The 20693-nt window shown below is 33.9% G+C and overlaps 1 protein-coding gene across 4 annotated transcripts in view; it reads left to right on the plus strand.

The window, feature by feature from the left end:
* Positions 1 to 20124, plus strand: part of LOC139893559 (F-box/FBD/LRR-repeat protein At1g13570-like) — a 97939-nt gene extending 77815 nt beyond the window's left edge. Inside the window, exons 1-4 of one of the 4 annotated variants that reach the window (XM_071876733.1) lie at positions 16012 to 16121; positions 17001 to 17854; positions 18237 to 18416; positions 19721 to 20124. In XM_071876733.1, coding sequence (XP_071732834.1) covers positions 16094 to 16121; positions 17001 to 17854; positions 18237 to 18416; positions 19721 to 19744 — 1086 coding nt within the window. In that variant the 5' untranslated portion in view covers positions 16012 to 16093 and the 3' untranslated portion in view covers positions 19745 to 20124. Of the gene's footprint in view, positions 1 to 16011; positions 16122 to 17000; positions 17855 to 18236; positions 18417 to 19602 lie in introns of those variants that run through there. The other 3 variants (XM_071876730.1, XM_071876732.1, XM_071876731.1) reach the window with 3 other exon arrangements.
* The last annotated feature ends 569 nt before the right edge of the window (positions 20125 to 20693 follow it).

Consider the following 20693-nt stretch of genomic DNA (forward strand, 5'->3'; position numbering starts at 1 on the left):
AAACGATTTGTTATTATATATATATATATATATATATATATATATATATATATATATATATATATATATATATATATATATATTAACAAATAGTGAGACAATGATTTATAGAAGTAAATGACCAAAACACTCGAAAGTTTAAGATACACTTTGAATGATATAGTTTATTGATAATTTAAGACTATATTTTGACAAAAGTACGACTCACAAAACGTAAATTGCGAGTTTTCTAAGCGTACGAAAATGCGTTCGAGAAACCGGAACCGGGACATAAGTCGAGTGACAACGTACGAGTCATCGGAACGAAAATTACAAGTCAACTATGCACATGAATTTAATATAATATATAATTAATTATTTAAATTATATATATTATATTTAATTATGTCGACAAACAAGAAAACAAAAAAAATATGTGAGCTGGATCTGACGGCCATGCGATCGCATGAGAAATAGGCATAAAACCCATGCGATCGCATGGGTATCAGAATCAAGAATTATGGCTATAAATACCAGGTTTCTTGCGCATGTTTTTTTACACATATTACTCCTAAGTATTTATTTATTATTATTATTATTATTATTATTATTATTATTATTATTATTATTATTATTATTATTATTATTATTATTATTATTATTATTATATTATTATTATTATTAAGATTATTATTATTATTAATCTTAATATTTTTAGTAATATTATACATAAAATATTACGACGAGGTCATGAGCGTGTCACTTTCAAAACAAGCTTCAAACGGGATAGAACTAAGGAAATTATGGGTTATAACTATGGAAGTTATGGGTAATGTTCATGGGTATTGTTCGCAAGTCAAACCTAGTATTTATCATCTCTGTTGCGTCTACGTACTTTCCTGCAATATTGAATCTCAATATTGATACGTGAGCACTCATATCTTATCTTTTATATATTAATAGTGTATACATGTCTAGTGCTCGAGTATATATTTATACATGCTTGTATGCTAAATTTCGTCGTTAAACAGTTTATAATGAATCACGAATTAAATACATAAAGGTATATGATATACATGTTTTCGGAAAGCTGGCGAAAAATCAATAACTTTTCATTTAGAAATCGCGTAATTTCGATGAACGAATCAAAAGATATGGTCAACTGAATTATAATTGACGTTAATTGGAATTGCTTTTGAATCTGCAATTAATATTTAAACAACCTGATTATGAGATTGATAAAATACTACTAGCCAGGTAAATGAATCCTTATATAAGGCACGTCTCGTTTTGTTGAACAATTGTCAAAATTGACTTTTTGAAATGACTTTTGATAACTTTTTTATGTCGATCTCGAGCATTAGGATTGTAATACACTATAACCCAACCTAGTTTATTAGACATGTATTGACCAACATATGTGTAGTGACCCGAACTTTTCCATGTTTATATATATTAATTGAGATTGATATTTACATGATTAAACGTTTCCAACATGTTAAGCAATCAAACTTGTTAAGACTTGATTAATTGAAATAGGTTTCATATAGACAATTGACTACCCAAGTTGACCGGTGATTCACGAACGTTAAAACTTGTAAAAACTATATGATGACATATATATGGTTATATATATAGTTAACATGATATTATGATAAGTAAACATATCATTAAGTATATTAACAATGAACTACATATGTAAAAACAAGACTACTAACTTAATGATTTTTAAACGAGACATATATGTAACGATTATCGTTGTAACGACATTTAAATGAATATATATCATATTAAGATATATTAATATATCATAATATCATGATAATATAATAATTTAACATCTCATTAGATATAATAAACAATGGGTTAACAACATTAATTGAGATCGTTAACTTAAAGGTTTCAAAACAACACTTACATGTAACGACTAACGATGACTTAACGACTCCGTTAAAATGTATATACATGTAGTGTATTTAGATGTATTAAAATACTTTTGGAAGACTTCAAGACATATATCGAAACACTCATACTTAACGAAAATGGTTACAGTTACTTTCCCATTCTTTTCTTTCATCAAGAATTCTAGTCGTATTCTTACCCGTATTATACACAGCTTCAAAACGTACTTACTATGGGTATATACCAATAGGAACTAGCATGGGATTCCACTCTTGATTATGTCATGTATGACTAATCAATTTTAACTTCTACCATGAGCTAGTCAACTAACTAGAACTCCTTTTAACCCCACTCACCACTCACCAATTAACACTCATCATTCACTCCATTTCACTTCCAAATCTCTTTCTAATTCTCTCTCAACACACCCACACTATTATGAACGTATTTTTCCAGTAGTTAATCATCATCTTCATCAAAAATCACTTCAAGAATCAAGCTATAATCATCATAGGAAGAACACTTCAAGAATACTTCAAAAATCCCTTCAAGTTTACTAATTTACTTCCAAGCTTTCTAATCCATTCCAAGTAATCATCTAAGATCAAGAAACCTTTGTTATATACAGTAGGTTATCTTTCTTATTCAAGGTAATATTCATATTCAAACTTTGATTCAATTTCTATAACTATAAACTATCTTAATTCGAGCAAAAATCTTACTTGAACTTGTTTTTGTGTCATGATCCTACTTCAAGAACTTTCAAGCCATCCAAGATCCTTTGAAGCTAGATCATTTCTTGTCACTTCCAGTAGGTTTACCTACTAAACTTGAGGTAGTAATGATGTTCATAACATCATTCGATTCATATATATAAAACTATCTTATTCGAAGGTTTAAACTCGTAATCACTAGAACATAGTTTAGTTAATTCTGAACTTGTTCGCAAACAAAAGTTAATCCTTCTAACTTGACTTTTAAAATTAACTAAACACATGTTCTATATCTATATGATATGCTAATTTAATGATTTAAAACCTGGAAACACGAAAAACACCGTAAAACCGGATTTACGCCGTCGTAGTAACACCGCGGGCTGTTTTGGGTTAGTTAATTAAAAACTATGATAAACTTTGATTTAAAAGTTGTTATTCTGAGAAAATGATTTTTATTATGAACATGAAACTATATCCAAAAATTATGGTTAAACTCAAAGTGGAAGTATGTTTTCTAAAATGGTCATCTAGACGTCGTTCTTTCGACTGAAATGACTACCTTTACAAAAACGACTTGTAACTTATTTTTCCGACTATAAACCTATACTTTTTCTGTGTAGATTCATAAAATAAAGTTCAATATGAAACCATAGCAATTTGATTCATTCAAAACGGATTTAAAATGAAGAAGTTATGGGTAAAACAAGATTGGATAATTTTTATCATTTTAGCTACGTGAAAATTGGTAACAAATCTATTCCAACCATAACTTAATCAACTTGTATTGTATATTATGTAATCTTGAGATACCATAGACACGTATACAATGTTTCGACCTATCATGTCGACACATCTATATATATTTCGGAACAACCATAGACACTCTATATGTGAATGTTGGAGTTAGCTATACAGGGTTGAGGTTGATTCCAAAATATATATAGTTTGAGTTGTGATCAATACTGAGATACGTATACACTGGGTCGTGGATTGATTCAAGATAATATTTATTGATTTATTTCTGTACATCTAACTGTGGACAACTAGTTGTAGGTTACTAACGAAGACAGCTGACTTAATAAACTTAAAACATCAAAATATATTAAAAGTGTTGTAAATATATTTTGAACATACTTTAATATATATGTATATATTGTTATAGGTTCGTGAATCAACAGTGGCCAAGTCTTACTTCTCGACGAAGTAAAAATCTGTGAAAGTGAGTTATAGTCCCACTTTTAAAATCTAATATTTTTGGGATGAGAATACATGCAGGTTTTATAAATGATTTACAAAATAGACACAAGTACGTGAAACTACATTCTATGGTTGAATTATCGAAATCGAATATGCCCCTTTTTATTAAGTCTGGTAATCTAAGAATTAGGGAACAGACACCCTAATTGACGCGAATCCTAAAGATAGATCTATTGGGCCTAACAAACCCCATCCAAAGTACCGGATGCTTTAGTACTTCGAAATTATATCATATCCGAAGGGTGTCCCGGAATGATGGGGATATTCTTATATATGCATCTTGTTATTGTCGGTTACCAGGTGTTCACCATATGAATGATTTTTATCTCTATGTATGGGATGTGTATTGAAATATGAAATCTTGTGGTCTATTATTATGATTTGGTATATATAGGTTAAACCTATAACTCACCAACATTTTTGTTGACGTTTTAAGCATGTTTATTCTCAGGTGATTATTAAGAGCTTCCGCTGTCGCATACTTAAATAAGGACGAGATTTGGAGTCCATGCTTGTATGATATTGTGTAAAAACTGCATTCAAGAAACTTATTTTGTTGTAACATATTTGTATTGTAAACCATTATGTAATGGTCGTGTGTAAACAGGATATTTTAGATTATCATTATTTGATAATCTACGTAAAGCTTTTTAAACCTTTATTGATGAAATAAAGGTTATGGTTTGTTTTAAAATGAATGCAGTCTTTGAAAAACGTCTCATATAGAGGTCAAAACCTCGCAACGAAATCAATTAATATGGAACGTTTTTAATCAATAAGAACGGGACATTTCAGTTGGTATCCGAGCGTTGGTCTTAGAGAACCAGAAAATTTGCATTAGTGTGTCTTATCGAGTTTGTTAGGATGCATTAGTGATTCTGGACTTCGACCGTGTTTTCTTTAAAAATGATTGCTTAACATTTTTGTTGGAAACTATATATTTTTAACATATGAATATTATGTGATATATTAATCTCTTAACGTGTTTGATATTATGTGATAGATGTCTACCTCTAGAACAAGTCCCATTGACTCACCTAATAATAATGAAGAGTCAAATGTAAATTGGAATGATTCGTGGACTGATTCACAAGTTCCCGAAGAGGAACCGGAAGAAGAGTCGGAACCGGAAGAAGAATCAGAACCGGAAGAAGAATCGGAACCGGAAGAAGAATCGGAACCGGTGGGGGAAATAATAAAACGGTTAAGTAAAAGAGAATCCTCAACCAACCGACCAAGGTTAATTATGGTCAATGGTGTTTCCGCCAAGGAAGCAAAATATTGGGAGGATTACCAATTCTCCGATGAATCGGATTCCGACGAGAATTCCGATGATGTTATAGAAATTACCCCAACTGAATTTAAAAAGGCAAAAGAAAATAATAAGGGAAAGGGCATAAAAATAGAGAAATCTAATTCCAACCCCGATGAACTTTATATGTATCGTCAACCCCCGAAGTCCTTAAGTTGTAACAATGACCCGGGAACCTCTAAACCACCAGGTTTTTCTAAACCAATGTGGAAAATTACGGCTCGTATTAGGGGAACATCATATATCCCTAGAAACTTGGCAAAACGAACCAAAACCGAAGAAGAAGAAACAAGCGAGTCGGAATAAGATAGTTGTATTCGTGTGGTGTAATATATGTAATATAGTGTGCTTATGCTTTATGATATATGTAAAAATTGCTTGTATTAATAAGTATTTTTTTTTTATGAATCTAACTCTTGTCTATTTTACAGTATAAAAACACAAAATGGATAGACAACCCAATATTTTAAGAGACCTACCCGGAGACATGATTGATGAAATCTTGTCTAGAGTCGGTCAGAATTCCTCGGCACAACTATTTAAGGCGAGATCAGTTTGTAAGACATTCGAAGAACGTTCCAAGAATGATTTGGTTTATAAAAGGCTTTCGTTCGGAAGATGGGGGATATCACATTGGGAAATCCATAAGTTACGATGTGTTTACTTTGACGCATATATTGCGGGGAACCCAAATGCTATTTTACGCAACGGGTTAAGAAATTATTTTGACTCAGTATATCCAAATATAGGACTTCGTGATTTAGAAAAAGCGGCTAACATGCAACATAAAGAAGCATGTTATGCTTACGGGTTAGTAATGTTCGCTTCTCACCAAAGTGAGAACAAGAACATCGGGCTACAACTATTAAACAAAACGTTCCCTCAAGTGACGGAGTCGGTAATTGGGGTAAGAAATGAGGTTTTTAGGTTATTACGAGACTGTTGGTCATTACGTAACCCTCGTCCCTTTGACGACGTTACAACACGCTGTCTTATCAACGGCCATAACGGTTATGTTCCACAAGACCAAGGATGGGAAGTAGTCCTAGTAAAACCAGAATGCATGACTTGTTTCTGGACGTATGAATTACGTGTCTTTATTGCCTTTGCTGAACGACTTGTGTACTAGCTAGAATTATCTTCACAACTATCTTGTATCAAAGTTATTGTGTGCTATATTTCATGCTTTATGTAAAATAAGCGGTATTGTAAGTTTGTAAAATATTGTATAAAAGTTTGAACGCGAAATATTATTATAATCAGTTTTTCATATAGAATTGTAGTAGTTGAATTGTATATTAGCTACTAAGTATGAACTTAACGGGTAGGTACTACCCGAATTTAAACTTATAAAACGCTAATATGAAGAAAAAGCTTTTATAAATGAGTTCATATTATGCTACGAAATACTATTAACTACTCTTAATATTCTGTATGATTAACTTGTTCCATTTGACTATTTTGAAGGAAATGGCACCGACTACTCGACACACCGTGAATATGAATGAAGAGGAATTCCGTACTTTTCTAGCTTCAAACATAGCCGCAGTACAGGCTGCGCTATATACCAACAATAACCTTGGATCTGGCAGTACAGGAAATCGTGTAGGATGCACCTACAAAGAATTCACTGCCTGCAAACCTTTGGAATTTGATGGAACCGAAGGACCGATCGGATTGAAACGGTGGACCGAGAAGGTTGAATCGGTGTTTGCCATAAGTAAGTGTACTGAAGAGGACAAAGTGAAGTACGCTACGCATACCTTCACAGGTTCTGCGTTAACATGGTGGAATACCTATCTAGAGCAAGTGGGACAAGATGATGCGTACGCACTACCGTGGTCAGCATTCAAGCACTTGATGAATGAGAAGTACCGTCCCAGAACCGAGGTCAATAAGCTCAAGACAGAACTTAGAGGGTTACGAACCCAAGGCTTTGATATTACCACATACGAAAGACGATTCACAGAATTGTGCCTATTGTGTCCGGGAGCGTTCGAAGATGAGGAAGAGAAGATCGACGCGTTTGTGAAAGGATTACCGGAAAGAATCCAAGAAGATATAAGTTCACACGAGCCCGCCTCCATACAACAGGCATGTAGAATGGCTCACAAACTAGTGAACCAGATTGAAGAAAGAATTAAAGAACAGACTGCTGAAGAGGCCAATGTGAAGCAAGTCAAAAGAAAGTGGGAGGAAAACGGTGATAAGAATCGCCAATACAGCAACAACAGCAATTACAACAATAATCGCAACAATTATCCCAACAATCGCAACTACAACAAACGGCCCAACAACAACAACAACAACAACAACAGCAACTACAACAATCATCCTAACAACAATAATAACCGCAACAACAACAACAATCAGAAGCAGCTATGCCAAAGGTGTGAAAAGAATCACTCGGGGTTCTGCACCAAATTTTGCAACAAGTGTAAAAGAAATGGTCATAGCGCGGCGAAGTGTGAGGTCTACGGACCAGGGGTTAATAGAACGAAAGGAACAAATGGTGTCGGAACGAGTAATGGCGGAGCAAGTAGTGTCGGAGCAAGTTATGCCAATGTAGTTTGTTATAAATGTGGAAAACCGGGCCACATTATTAGAAATTGCCCGAACCAGGAGAACACGAATGGACAAGGTCGTGGAAGAGTTTTCAATATTAATGCGGCAGAGGCACAGGAAGACCCGGAGCTTGTTACGGGTACGTTTCTTATTGACAATAAATCTGCTTACGTTTTATTTGATTCGGGTGCGGATAGAAGCTATATGAGTAGAGATTTTTGTGCTAAATTAAGTTGTCCATTGACGCCTTTGGATAGTAAATTTTTACTCGAATTAGCAAATGGTAAATTAATTTCAGCAGATAATATATGTCGGAATCGAGAAATTAAACTGGTTAGCGAAACATTTAAGATTGATTTGATACCAGTAGAGTTAGGGAGTTTTGATGTGATAATCGGTATGGACTGGTTGAAAGAAGTGAAAGCAGAGATCGTCTGTTACAAAAATGCAATTCGCATTATACGAGAAAAAGGAAAACCCTTAATGGTGTACGGAGAAAAGGGCAACACGAAGCTACATCTTATTAGTAATTTGAAGGCACAAAAACTAATAAGAAAAGGTTGCTATGCTGTTCTAGCACACGTCGAGAAAGTACAAACTGAAGAAAAGAGCATCAATGATGTTCCCATTGCAAAAGAATTTCCCGATGTATTTCCGAAAGAATTACCGGGATTACCCCCACATCGATCCGTTGAATTTCAAATAGATCTTGTACCAGGAGCTGCACCAATAGCTCGTGCTCCTTACAGACTTGCACCCAGCGAGATGAAAGAACTGCAAAGCCAATTACAAGAACTTTTAGAGCGTGGTTTCATTCGACCAAGCACATCACCGTGGGGAGCTCCTGTTTTGTTTGTCAAGAAGAAAGATGGTACATTCAGGTTGTGTATCGACTACCGAGAGTTGAACAAACTTACCATCAAGAACCGCTACCCACTACCGAGAATCGACGACTTATTTGATCAACTACAAGGCTCGTCTGTTTATTCAAAGATTGACTTACGTTCCGGGTATCATCAAATGCGGGTGAAAGAAGATGATATTCCAAAGACTGCTTTCAGAACACGTTACGGTCATTACGAGTTTATGGTCATGCCGTTTGGTTTAACTAATGCACCAGCTGTGTTCATGGACCTTATGAACCGAGTGTGTGGACCATACCTTGACAAGTTTGTCATCGTTTTCATTGATGACATACTTATTTACTCAAAGAATGACCAAGAACACGGTGAACATTTGAGAAAGGTGTTAGAAGTATTGAGGAAGGAAGAATTGTACGCTAAGTTTTCAAAGTGTGCATTTTGGTTGGAAGAAGTTCAATTCCTCGGTCACATAGTGAACAAAGAAGGTATTAAGGTGGATCCAGCAAAGATAGAAACTGTTGAAAAGTGGGAAACACCGAAAACTCCGAAACACGTACGCCAGTTTTTAGGACTAGCTGGTTACTACAGAAGGTTCATCCAAGACTTTTCCAGAATAGCAAAACCCTTGACTGCATTAACGCATAAAGGGAAGAAATTTGAATGGAATGATGAACAAGAGAAAGCGTTTCAGTTATTGAAGAAAAAGCTAACTACGGCACCTATATTGTCATTGCCTGAAGGGAATGATGATTTTGTGATTTATTGTGACGCATCAAAGCAAGGTCTCGGTTGTGTATTAATGCAACGAACGAAGGTGATTGCTTATGCGTCTAGACAATTGAAGATTCACGAACAAAATTATACGACGCATGATTTGGAATTAGGTGCGGTTGTTTTTGCATTAAAGACTTGGAGGCACTACTTATATGGGGTCAAAAGTATTATATATACCGACCACAAAAGTCTTCAACACATATTTAATCAGAAACAACTGAATATGAGGCAGCGTAGGTGGATTGAATTATTGAATGATTACGACTTTGAGATTCGTTACCACCCGGGAAAGGCAAATGTGGTAGCCGATGCCTTGAGCAGGAAGGACAGAGAACCCATTCGAGTAAAATCTATGAATATAATGATTCATAATAACCTTACTACTCAAATAAAGGAGGCGCAACAAGGAGTTTTAAAAGAAGGAAATTTAAAGGATGAAATACCCAAAGGATCGGAGAAGCATCTTAATATTCGGGAAGACGGAACCCGGTATAGGGCTGAAAGGATTTGGGTACCAAAATTTGGAGATATGAGAGAAATGGTACTTAGAGAAGCTCATAAAACCAGATACTCAATACATCCTGGAACGGGGAAGATGTACAAGGATCTCAAGAAACATTTTTGGTGGCCGGGTATGAAAGCCGATGTTGCTAAATATGTAGGAGAATGTTTGACGTGTTCTAAGGTCAAAGCTGAGCATCAGAAACCATCAGGTCTACTTCAACAACCCGAAATCCCGGAATGGAAATGGGAAAACATTACCATGGATTTCATCACTAAATTGCCAAGGACTGCAAGTGGTTTTGATACTATTTGGGTAATAGTTGATCGTCTCACCAAATCAGCACACTTCCTGCCAATAAGAGAAGATGACAAGATGGAGAAGTTAGCACGACTGTATTTGAAGGAAGTCGTCTCCAGACATGGAATACCAATCTCTATTATCTCTGATAGGGATGGCAGATTTATTTCAAGATTCTGGCAGACATTACAGCAAGCATTAGGAACTCGTCTAGACATGAGTACTGCCTATCATCCACAAACCGATGGGCAGAGCGAAAGGACGATACAAACGCTTGAAGACATGCTACGAGCATGTGTTATTGATTTCGGAAACAGTTGGGATCGACATCTACCGTTAGCAGAATTTTCCTACAACAACAGCTACCATTCAAGCATTGAGATGGCGCCGTTTGAAGCACTTTATGGTAGAAAGTGCAGGTCTCCGATTTGTTGGAGTGAAGTGGGGGATAGACAGATTACGGGTCCGGAGATTATACAAGAAACTACCGAGAAGATCATCCAAATTCAACAACGGTTGAAAACTGCCCAAAGTCGACAAAAGAGCTACGCTGACATTAAAAGAAAAGATATAGAATTTGAAATTGGAGAGATGGTCATGCTTAAAGTTGCACCTTGGAAAGGCGTTGTTCGATTTGGTAAACGAGGGAAATTAAATCCAAGGTATATTGGACCATTCAAGATTATTGATCGTGTCGGACCAGTAGCTTACCGACTAGAGTTACCTCAACAACTCGCGGCTGTACATAACACTTTCCACGTCTCGAATTTGAAGAAATGTTTTGCTAAAGAAGATCTCACTATTCCGTTAGATGAAATCCAAATCAACGAAAAACTTCAATTCATCGAAGAACCCGTCGAAATAATGGATCGTGAGGTTAAAAGACTTAAGCAAAACAAGATACCAATTGTTAAGGTTCGATGGAATGCTCGTAGAGGACCCGAGTTCACCTGGGAGCGTGAAGATCAGATGAAGAAGAAATACCCGCATCTATTTCCAGAAGATTCGTCAACACCTTCAACAGCTTAAAATTTCGGGACGAAATTTATTTAACGGGTAGGTACTGTAGTGACCCGAACTTTTCCATGTTTATATATATTAATTGAGATTGATATTTACATGATTAAACGTTTCCAACATGTTAAGCAATCAAACTTGTTAAGACTTGATTAATTGAAATAGGTTTCATATAGACAATTGACTACCCAAGTTGACCGGTGATTCACGAACGTTAAAACTTGTAAAAACTATATGATGACATATATATGGTTATATATATAGTTAACATGATATTATGATAAGTAAACATATCATTAAGTATATTAACAATGAACTACATATGTAAAAACAAGACTACTAACTTAATGATTTTTAAACGAGACATATATGTAACGATTATCGTTGTAACGACATTTAAATGAATATATATCATATTAAGATATATTAATATATCATAATATCATGATAATATAATAATTTAACATCTCATTAGATATAATAAACAATGGGTTAACAACATTAATTGAGATCGTTAACTTAAAGGTTTCAAAACAACACTTACATGTAACGACTAACGATGACTTAACGACTCCGTTAAAATGTATATACATGTAGTGTATTTAGATGTATTAAAATACTTTTGGAAGACTTCAAGACATATATCGAAACACTCATACTTAACGAAAATGGTTACAGTTACTTTCCCATTCTTTTCTTTCATCAAGAATTCTAGTCGTATTCTTACCCGTATTATACACAGCTTCAAAACGTACTTACTATGGGTATATACCAATAGGAACTAGCATGGGATTCCACTCTTGATTATGTCATGTATGACTAATCAATTTTAACTTCTACCATGAGCTAGTCAACTAACTAGAACTCCTTTTAACCCCACTCACCACTCACCAATTAACACTCATCATTCACTCCATTTCACTTCCAAATCTCTTTCTAATTCTCTCTCAACACACCCACACTATTATGAACGTATTTTTCCAGTAGTTAATCATCATCTTCATCAAAAATCACTTCAAGAATCAAGCTATAATCATCATAGGAAGAACACTTCAAGAATACTTCAAAAATCCCTTCAAGTTTACTAATTTACTTCCAAGCTTTCTAATCCATTCCAAGTAATCATCTAAGATCAAGAAACCTTTGTTATATACAGTAGGTTATCTTTCTTATTCAAGGTAATATTCATATTCAAACTTTGATTCAATTTCTATAACTATAAACTATCTTAATTCGAGCAAAAATCTTACTTGAACTTGTTTTTGTGTCATGATCCTACTTCAAGAACTTTCAAGCCATCCAAGATCCTTTGAAGCTAGATCATTTCTTGTCACTTCCAGTAGGTTTACCTACTAAACTTGAGGTAGTAATGATGTTCATAACATCATTCGATTCATATATATAAAACTATCTTATTCGAAGGTTTAAACTCGTAATCACTAGAACATAGTTTAGTTAATTCTGAACTTGTTCGCAAACAAAAGTTAATCCTTCTAACTTGACTTTTAAAATTAACTAAACACATGTTCTATATCTATATGATATGCTAATTTAATGATTTAAAACCTGGAAACACGAAAAACACCGTAAAACCGGATTTACGCCGTCGTAGTAACACCGCGGGCTGTTTTGGGTTAGTTAATTAAAAACTATGATAAACTTTGATTTAAAAGTTGTTATTCTGAGAAAATGATTTTTATTATGAACATGAAACTATATCCAAAAATTATGGTTAAACTCAAAGTGGAAGTATGTTTTCTAAAATGGTCATCTAGACGTCGTTCTTTCGACTGAAATGACTACCTTTACAAAAACGACTTGTAACTTATTTTTCCGACTATAAACCTATACTTTTTCTGTGTAGATTCATAAAATAAAGTTCAATATGAAACCATAGCAATTTGATTCATTCAAAACGGATTTAAAATGAAGAAGTTATGGGTAAAACAAGATTGGATAATTTTTATCATTTTAGCTACGTGAAAATTGGTAACAAATCTATTCCAACCATAACTTAATCAACTTGTATTGTATATTATGTAATCTTGAGATACCATAGACACGTATACAATGTTTCGACCTATCATGTCGACACATCTATATATATTTCGGAACAACCATAGACACTCTATATGTGAATGTTGGAGTTAGCTATACAGGGTTGAGGTTGATTCCAAAATATATATAGTTTGAGTTGTGATCAATACTGAGATACGTATACACTGGGTCGTGGATTGATTCAAGATAATATTTATTGATTTATTTCTGTACATCTAACTGTGGACAACTAGTTGTAGGTTACTAACGAAGACAGCTGACTTAATAAACTTAAAACATCAAAATATATTAAAAGTGTTGTAAATATATTTTGAACATACTTTAATATATATGTATATATTGTTATAGGTTCGTGAATCAACAGTGGCCAAGTCTTACTTCTCGACGAAGTAAAAATCTGTGAAAGTGAGTTATAGTCCCACTTTTAAAATCTAATATTTTTGGGATGAGAATACATGCAGGTTTTATAAATGATTTACAAAATAGACACAAGTACGTGAAACTACATTCTATGGTTGAATTATCGAAATCGAATATGCCCCTTTTTATTAAGTCTGGTAATCTAAGAATTAGGGAACAGACACCCTAATTGACGCGAATCCTAAAGATAGATCTATTGGGCCTAACAAACCCCATCCAAAGTACCGGATGCTTTAGTACTTCGAAATTATATCATATCCGAAGGGTGTCCCGGAATGATGGGGATATTCTTATATATGCATCTTGTTATTGTCGGTTACCAGGTGTTCACCATATGAATGATTTTTATCTCTATGTATGGGATGTGTATTGAAATATGAAATCTTGTGGTCTATTATTATGATTTGGTATATATAGGTTAAACCTATAACTCACCAACATTTTTGTTGACGTTTTAAGCATGTTTATTCTCAGGTGATTATTAAGAGCTTCCGCTGTCGCATACTTAAATAAGGACGAGATTTGGAGTCCATGCTTGTATGATATTGTGTAAAAACTGCATTCAAGAAACTTATTTTGTTGTAACATATTTGTATTGTAAACCATTATGTAATGGTCGTGTGTAAACAGGATATTTTAGATTATCATTATTTGATAATCTACGTAAAGCTTTTTAAACCTTTATTGATGAAATAAAGGTTATGGTTTGTTTTAAAATGAATGCAGTCTTTGAAAAACGTCTCATATAGAGGTCAAAACCTCGCAACGAAATCAATTAATATGGAACGTTTTTAATCAATAAGAACGGGACATTTCAATATGTTCTCTAGGTTGAGATCTGCGGTTAATCTTGTATTCCGAGTTACGGTCACTTTTTGATGAAGGACCTTATGTGCTGCTAAGGTGAGTTTCATTTGCTCCCTTTTTAATTGCTTTTGCAATCTATATTTTTGGGCTGAGAATACATGCACTTTATTTTAAACACAATGGATACAAGTACATACTAAATTCTACACCAAGTTTGAACCGAAAATCCCTTAGCTTTGGTAACTAGTAACTGCCGGTTATAAGAACTGGTGGGCGCGAGTAGTTATATATGGATCCATAGGGCTTGACATCCCCGTCTGTTCCAGGTATAGAGACCCTAGCCTGAACTATAAAACAGACATATGCTATTTGAGTTTAGTACACGTTGGATTGCGTGTATTGTACATGTTGGTTGCATGTATGTTAAAATAGGGGTACTTATTATATATACGTTAAGTTTAGTTACCAGGGTGCTCAATTTCGTAGAATATTTTGATAAACGTTTCGGATGAAACAACTGAAATCTTGTGATCCACCTTTATATACAGATTATGCGAAACACTAAAACTATGAACTCACCAACCTTTGTGTTGACACTTGTTAGCATGTTTATTCTCAGGTTCCCTAGAAGTCTTCCGCTGTTTGCTTATATGTTAGACAAGCTATGTGCATGGAGTCTTACATGGCATATTTATCAAGGAAACGTTGCATTCACCAAATCATCACCATGTATCTTATTTTGACTGCATTGTCAACGGAATTACTATTGTAAACTATTATTTACGGTGATTGTCTATATGTAGAAATCATCAGATGTCGAAAACCTTTGATTTAAATATTCATTTATGGTGTGCCTTTTCAAAAGAATGCAATGTTTACAAAACGTATTATATAGAGGTCAAATACCTCGCAATGAAATCGATGAATGACGTGTTCGTCCATATGAATTTGGAGCGATCGTCACAGATACATAGTGCGCTTGACGGAGGCACAACGTTTGCAGACGACGCTTGATGTGTGTAAAAGTGTGTGCAAAGTGCTTAGCTTATTCCCAACTTTTAAAATTATAATAGCTAAATTTTTATTATTACTTTTAACACATTACATGCTATAGTCCCGATATGTGTAGTATAGTAAATTGTAATTTAGGTTATCGTCTCAAGAGACGCGGGAGTTTTAAGAGTTGTTATTTATATTTAGTCCATCTCTTGCGAAAGAAGTAGAAGTATTTATTATCATAGATTATAATTAACTTTTGATAAGACTATCTTATGAAAGATAGAATATGAGAGTTGGTATATATTAAAAGAGTGGTTATTCGATTTTTTGAGTCATAAGAGATTTCAATGAATTAGTTTTATAATTTATATTGGGTCAAGCCTAGGGCCCGTTATCTAGGGCCCATCAATCTTTTGGGCTTTAATGAGTTTTTAAAATTGTATGGACCCATCAATCTTTCAATATTTTTTGAGGTTTTCGGTATCCGGATTCAGCCCAGCCCATGTATTATATTGTTGATTGTTGATTGTTGATACAGTACTCGTTACCCTATTAGGTTGTGGACATTAACAGCTGAAGAATCGTGCTGAGCTGAAAAGAGACTCGAGATTTGGTCTTTGAGATGGATTCATCCTTAATTCTGAAGCTTGGTACGTATCTTCTTACTTTTATTTATTCTTTGATATCAGAAGATTTAATTATTATTATTTTCTCTAATCCACATATAAATTTAATTTAATTGTGCGATACCTTCGTTATTCCATTCAACAGGAATATAACATAAATCTTTAGTAATATATATTTGGAGTTAGATTACAATCCCTAAAATTAAAAACAGGAAGTACAATCGAATTAGTTTAGGTTTCGATTGATTATCTACACAAGCCTAATTTAGAAGGTCTATTTTTATGTCTATAATAATTGTTAAATATAGTTGGTATAGTAAATATAGTGATAAATTAACTAACTTTGATGATTATCGTTGATAAATTAGCTAACTTTGATGATTATTGTTGATAAATTAAGTAACTTTGATGATTATTGTTGATATATTAACTTACTTTGATGATTATTTTTGATAAATTAACTAACTTTGATGATTATTGTTGATAAATTAACTAACTTTGATGTTTAGTTGATAAATTAACTAACTTTGATGATTACTGTTAAGAAAAAAAATTAGTTTCTTAAGTTTTGCATAAATTAATATACGTGGTCAAGGTGTAATTTGATGATTGTTTGGTTGAGTTTCTTTTGGCATTCTGCTTTTTTTTTTTAGCTGCACAAGTGCGTAAGTTTAAATCTCATTATTCATAATGCTACTACATTGTCTTATTTTGTCAAAATGTTAACACAAGTTTGTTAACTATACATCAGTATTTATCTTGCATTTTCTTTGTGAGTCCATGCTCGACTTTGTTGTCGACATTAGTTGTGACTGTTGGTTTTGGAAAAGGTTCGCCTTGCTGTGGTCTATATGTCTGTCAACAAACATATATTTAAAATCCAGTCCATTGATACAATGATAGGTAAACGTAAGAGGAGGATGCGTGCCGAAAAGGACAGACTGAGTAGATTGCCAGAGTACTTGATAGACTCAATTTTAGAGCGGGTCCCTGTTGAAGATGCTGTGAGGACGAGCGTTCTATCAAGAAACTGGAGGTACAGGTGGACGAGAATGAGGTCGCTGATTCTTGATGAGCATTTCTCTGAAAAGTTGGCTCGAAATGGGGGTGCTTTTGGTTATAACGGTTTTATAAGAATTACAAACCAATTGTTTAACTTTCTTGAGGGTCCAATCTTGAATGTGCATCTCCACATACCAAAAAACATGGTTGTAGATAACTTCCAAGAAGTCAACCAATGGATTTTCTCTTTGTCAAGAAAACACAACGGCGTGCGGGAACTCGTCCTTACGAACTCAAATAAAGTCCCGTACCAACTTCCGTCATATTTGTTTCATTGTTCAGAATTGAGAAAGTTACATCTTAAAAACTGTATCTTTAAGCCTCCTTCTCCATTCGATGATTTAAATAATGGATTTCCCCATCTCAATGATCTGTCGCTATCCAATATTACATTTGAGGCTAACTTGGGTGAAACTGTCTTCGAGTTACCAGGACTCGAGAAGTTAGAGCTGTCTCTATGCACCAATGTTTGCAATTTTAACATAAAGGCTACAAAGCTGAAAAGTCTAACGGTGGAAGGTTGCCATGATGTCAAGTTTATCCGTTTATTGGACAGTCAACGGCTTACCGACGTTCATTTATTTATCACTGAACCCATACCCATTCCACGATTTGAAGAAAGAGTAAATCTGGCAACAATGTTAAGTAACTTGCCCTATCTTGTGTCTTTATCTGCGGATGGGTGTTTTCTCAAGGTATATATATAGTTTGAACTTGGATTTACTCATAATTAATGATTATTATTAATCTTTATTCGGGTTGCGTTGAATTTGGTCAAAAATTATACTTGTTTGGGTTGAAACGGGTCATGGGTCGAAATGGGTCAACTTTTAATTAGGTCAAGCGAGTTGGATCGAGACCCTTTTTTTTTAAAAGGAAGTAATATATCTTTTTCTGAAAGTTTCCCGTTTCAGTTTTAAGTTTTGCGTATCACTTTACAGTTTCACATTTCAGTTTTTAGTTTTGCGTTTCTCAATTCAATATTCAGTTTCGCATTGCAGTATATATGTAATGGCTTATGGACCTTAAACTATTAACTACTTCTTATATTATTATTGACTGCAATTTAATTTACAGTATTCTGTTGGGGAAAAGATTCCCAAGTGGCTTCCATGTGCAGCAGCAGCTAATAGATTATTACACAGACTCTACTTTATTGACTGCAATTTTGGTCAGTTGGATCAAATTCAAGGGGCTTTACTTTTGCTTCGGAATTCACCAAACTTAGAACTACTCATTGTGATGAATGTGTGCCTGGTAAATAATGCTAAACTTTTTCTTTATCGCAAGTTTATGTTTATTATATAGTACTACTCCCAAGACTAGTGCCCTGGACGAGTCGGAAAAAACGCCCCTCTTATAAACAAATACAGTAACACTTTATGTTTTAGGAGTTTAGAACATACTAGTGAATTGACCCGTGGATTCACGTTTTTATTTAAACGGAACAATTTAATGACATGTTTTAGTTATCAAGTGAATGTAAATGCTAAAGTCAATTTTTTTAATGACCCGTTCGACTAAGAAACTTGTCGTTGTTTTTACAAATATATAGAGACATGTATTTTCGCATACATATGTAACGTAATTAATCTCGTAAAGGAAATCCATATTTGAATATTAATAATATAATAATTATAATAAAAATAAATAATAATAATAAAGTTTGCTCAAAGTTGAGTATTTATATTTTTAATAATAATTATTAGTAATTAGTAATAATAAATGCCTTTTGAAATTTTTAAAAAAAATTAAAATACAATTATTATATAAAGATTGTACAAGATGCTTTAAAATTTGTAAATGTGTTCATTGGGTGTTCTGTAGAAGATGTACAATTTAGGAGAGATTACTATTTCCTTTTATAAAAGATTTCGTATTATTTTTTTAATTAAATTAATATAAAATAATGACATCATCAAAGATGTTTTAAAATTTTTCTTTTTTATTTTGAATTATTTTTATGCTTAGAAAATGTTTATTTATGAAATCATCATTTTAAAGATTTAATAGATATTATTATAGATTCAAGATAGGTGGTTTATCTTCACATCGATTGTTATTATTAAATAAAAGTTTTACAATATGAGGTTATTACAGTTTCATACATCACGTAATATTGCATTTTTTTTAGTTTGTATATTAGTGGGCCAAGTTTTTCCCAAATAGTATATTAAATTTGTACTTAAAATTAACCTAGTATGTTAAGTGGACTAAACATAAATGGTGCCCCCTTTCTTCATGGTGCCCTGGGCCATTGCCCATGTGGTTCATAGGAAAGACCGGCCTTGATGTCTACTCCGTAGGTATTTCTAAAGCATGGGGGTCTCCCTTTGACTGAATTGTGTTTCCAGATAAGCTAGTGCTGGTTTCACATCCAAATGCAAGTGCTGACGATCCTATATATATATATATATATATATATATATATATATATATATAGGATCGTCAGCACTTGCATTTGGATGTGAAACCAGCACTAGCTTATCTGGAAGCGTCTTTTGACTGTTTTAATCAGACATTGAATCGATTAAAAACTATAAAAATCAGACGTCTAGCAGGAACAAGAGCGCTCTTGCTGTTGATAAAGCTTTTACTTGATCGTTCTCCCAATCTTGAATTGATATTAATCGAACCCAGTATAACTGCTGATGATCACGAAAAGGACAAATTCTTTAAAGATGTTAGGCACTTCCCACGAGCTTCCTCAAAAGCAAAGCTTCGCTTCGTGGATCTGCTGTAAGCACAATCCATCCATCCATGGATCTGCTGTAAGCACAATCTATCCATCCATTATTATTAACAACTTAATAATAATAATAATGGCTATGAAAATTTACTTGTATTCTTTCTTTGTGATTACTATTTACTCCGTATTATTTATTATTTATGCATATTAAATTATTGTATTAATTAATAATTAAATTATCACTTTCCCTTTTCCAAGTTGTATGTATATGCTGTATTAAAAAAGCATAATTGGAAAACACAACAGGTTTCCTGACCTGAAGTATCCACCAGGTCGCCTTTCGCTAAGTGCGGGGGCAGCGGGGAGGGTGGGTTTTTACCGGTCATGCCCTCGGATTGGTCCGGGTTTCCTCCAGGGCAATAGTTGGGGGCGGGTTATGCAAATACGGGAGATGAACGCGTGGGTGGTTAAGTCCCCCTGGTGATCCCAAATTGATGTCCAAAAAAAAAAAAAAAAGATAACACAACGGTTTGCGGGAACTCGTCCTAACAAATTCAAATAAACCCCCGTACCAACTTCCGTCTTATTTGTTTCATTGTTCAGAATTGTGAAAGTTGCATCTTAAAAACTGCATCTTTAAGACTCCTCCTCCCCCATTCGAGGATTTGAATAATGGATTTCCCCATCTCAATGATCTGTCGCTATCCAATATTACATTTGAGGCTAACTTAGGTGAAACTGTCTTCGAGTTACCAGGACTCGAGAAGTTAGAGCTGTCTCTATGCACCAATGTTTACAATTTTAACATAAAGGCTACAAAGCTGAAAAGTCTCAGGGTGGTAGGT

The sequence above is a fragment of the Rutidosis leptorrhynchoides genome, chromosome 2, assembly GCF_046630445.1.
Source record: "Rutidosis leptorrhynchoides isolate AG116_Rl617_1_P2 chromosome 2, CSIRO_AGI_Rlap_v1, whole genome shotgun sequence".
Taxonomy (NCBI): domain Eukaryota; kingdom Viridiplantae; phylum Streptophyta; class Magnoliopsida; order Asterales; family Asteraceae; genus Rutidosis; species Rutidosis leptorrhynchoides.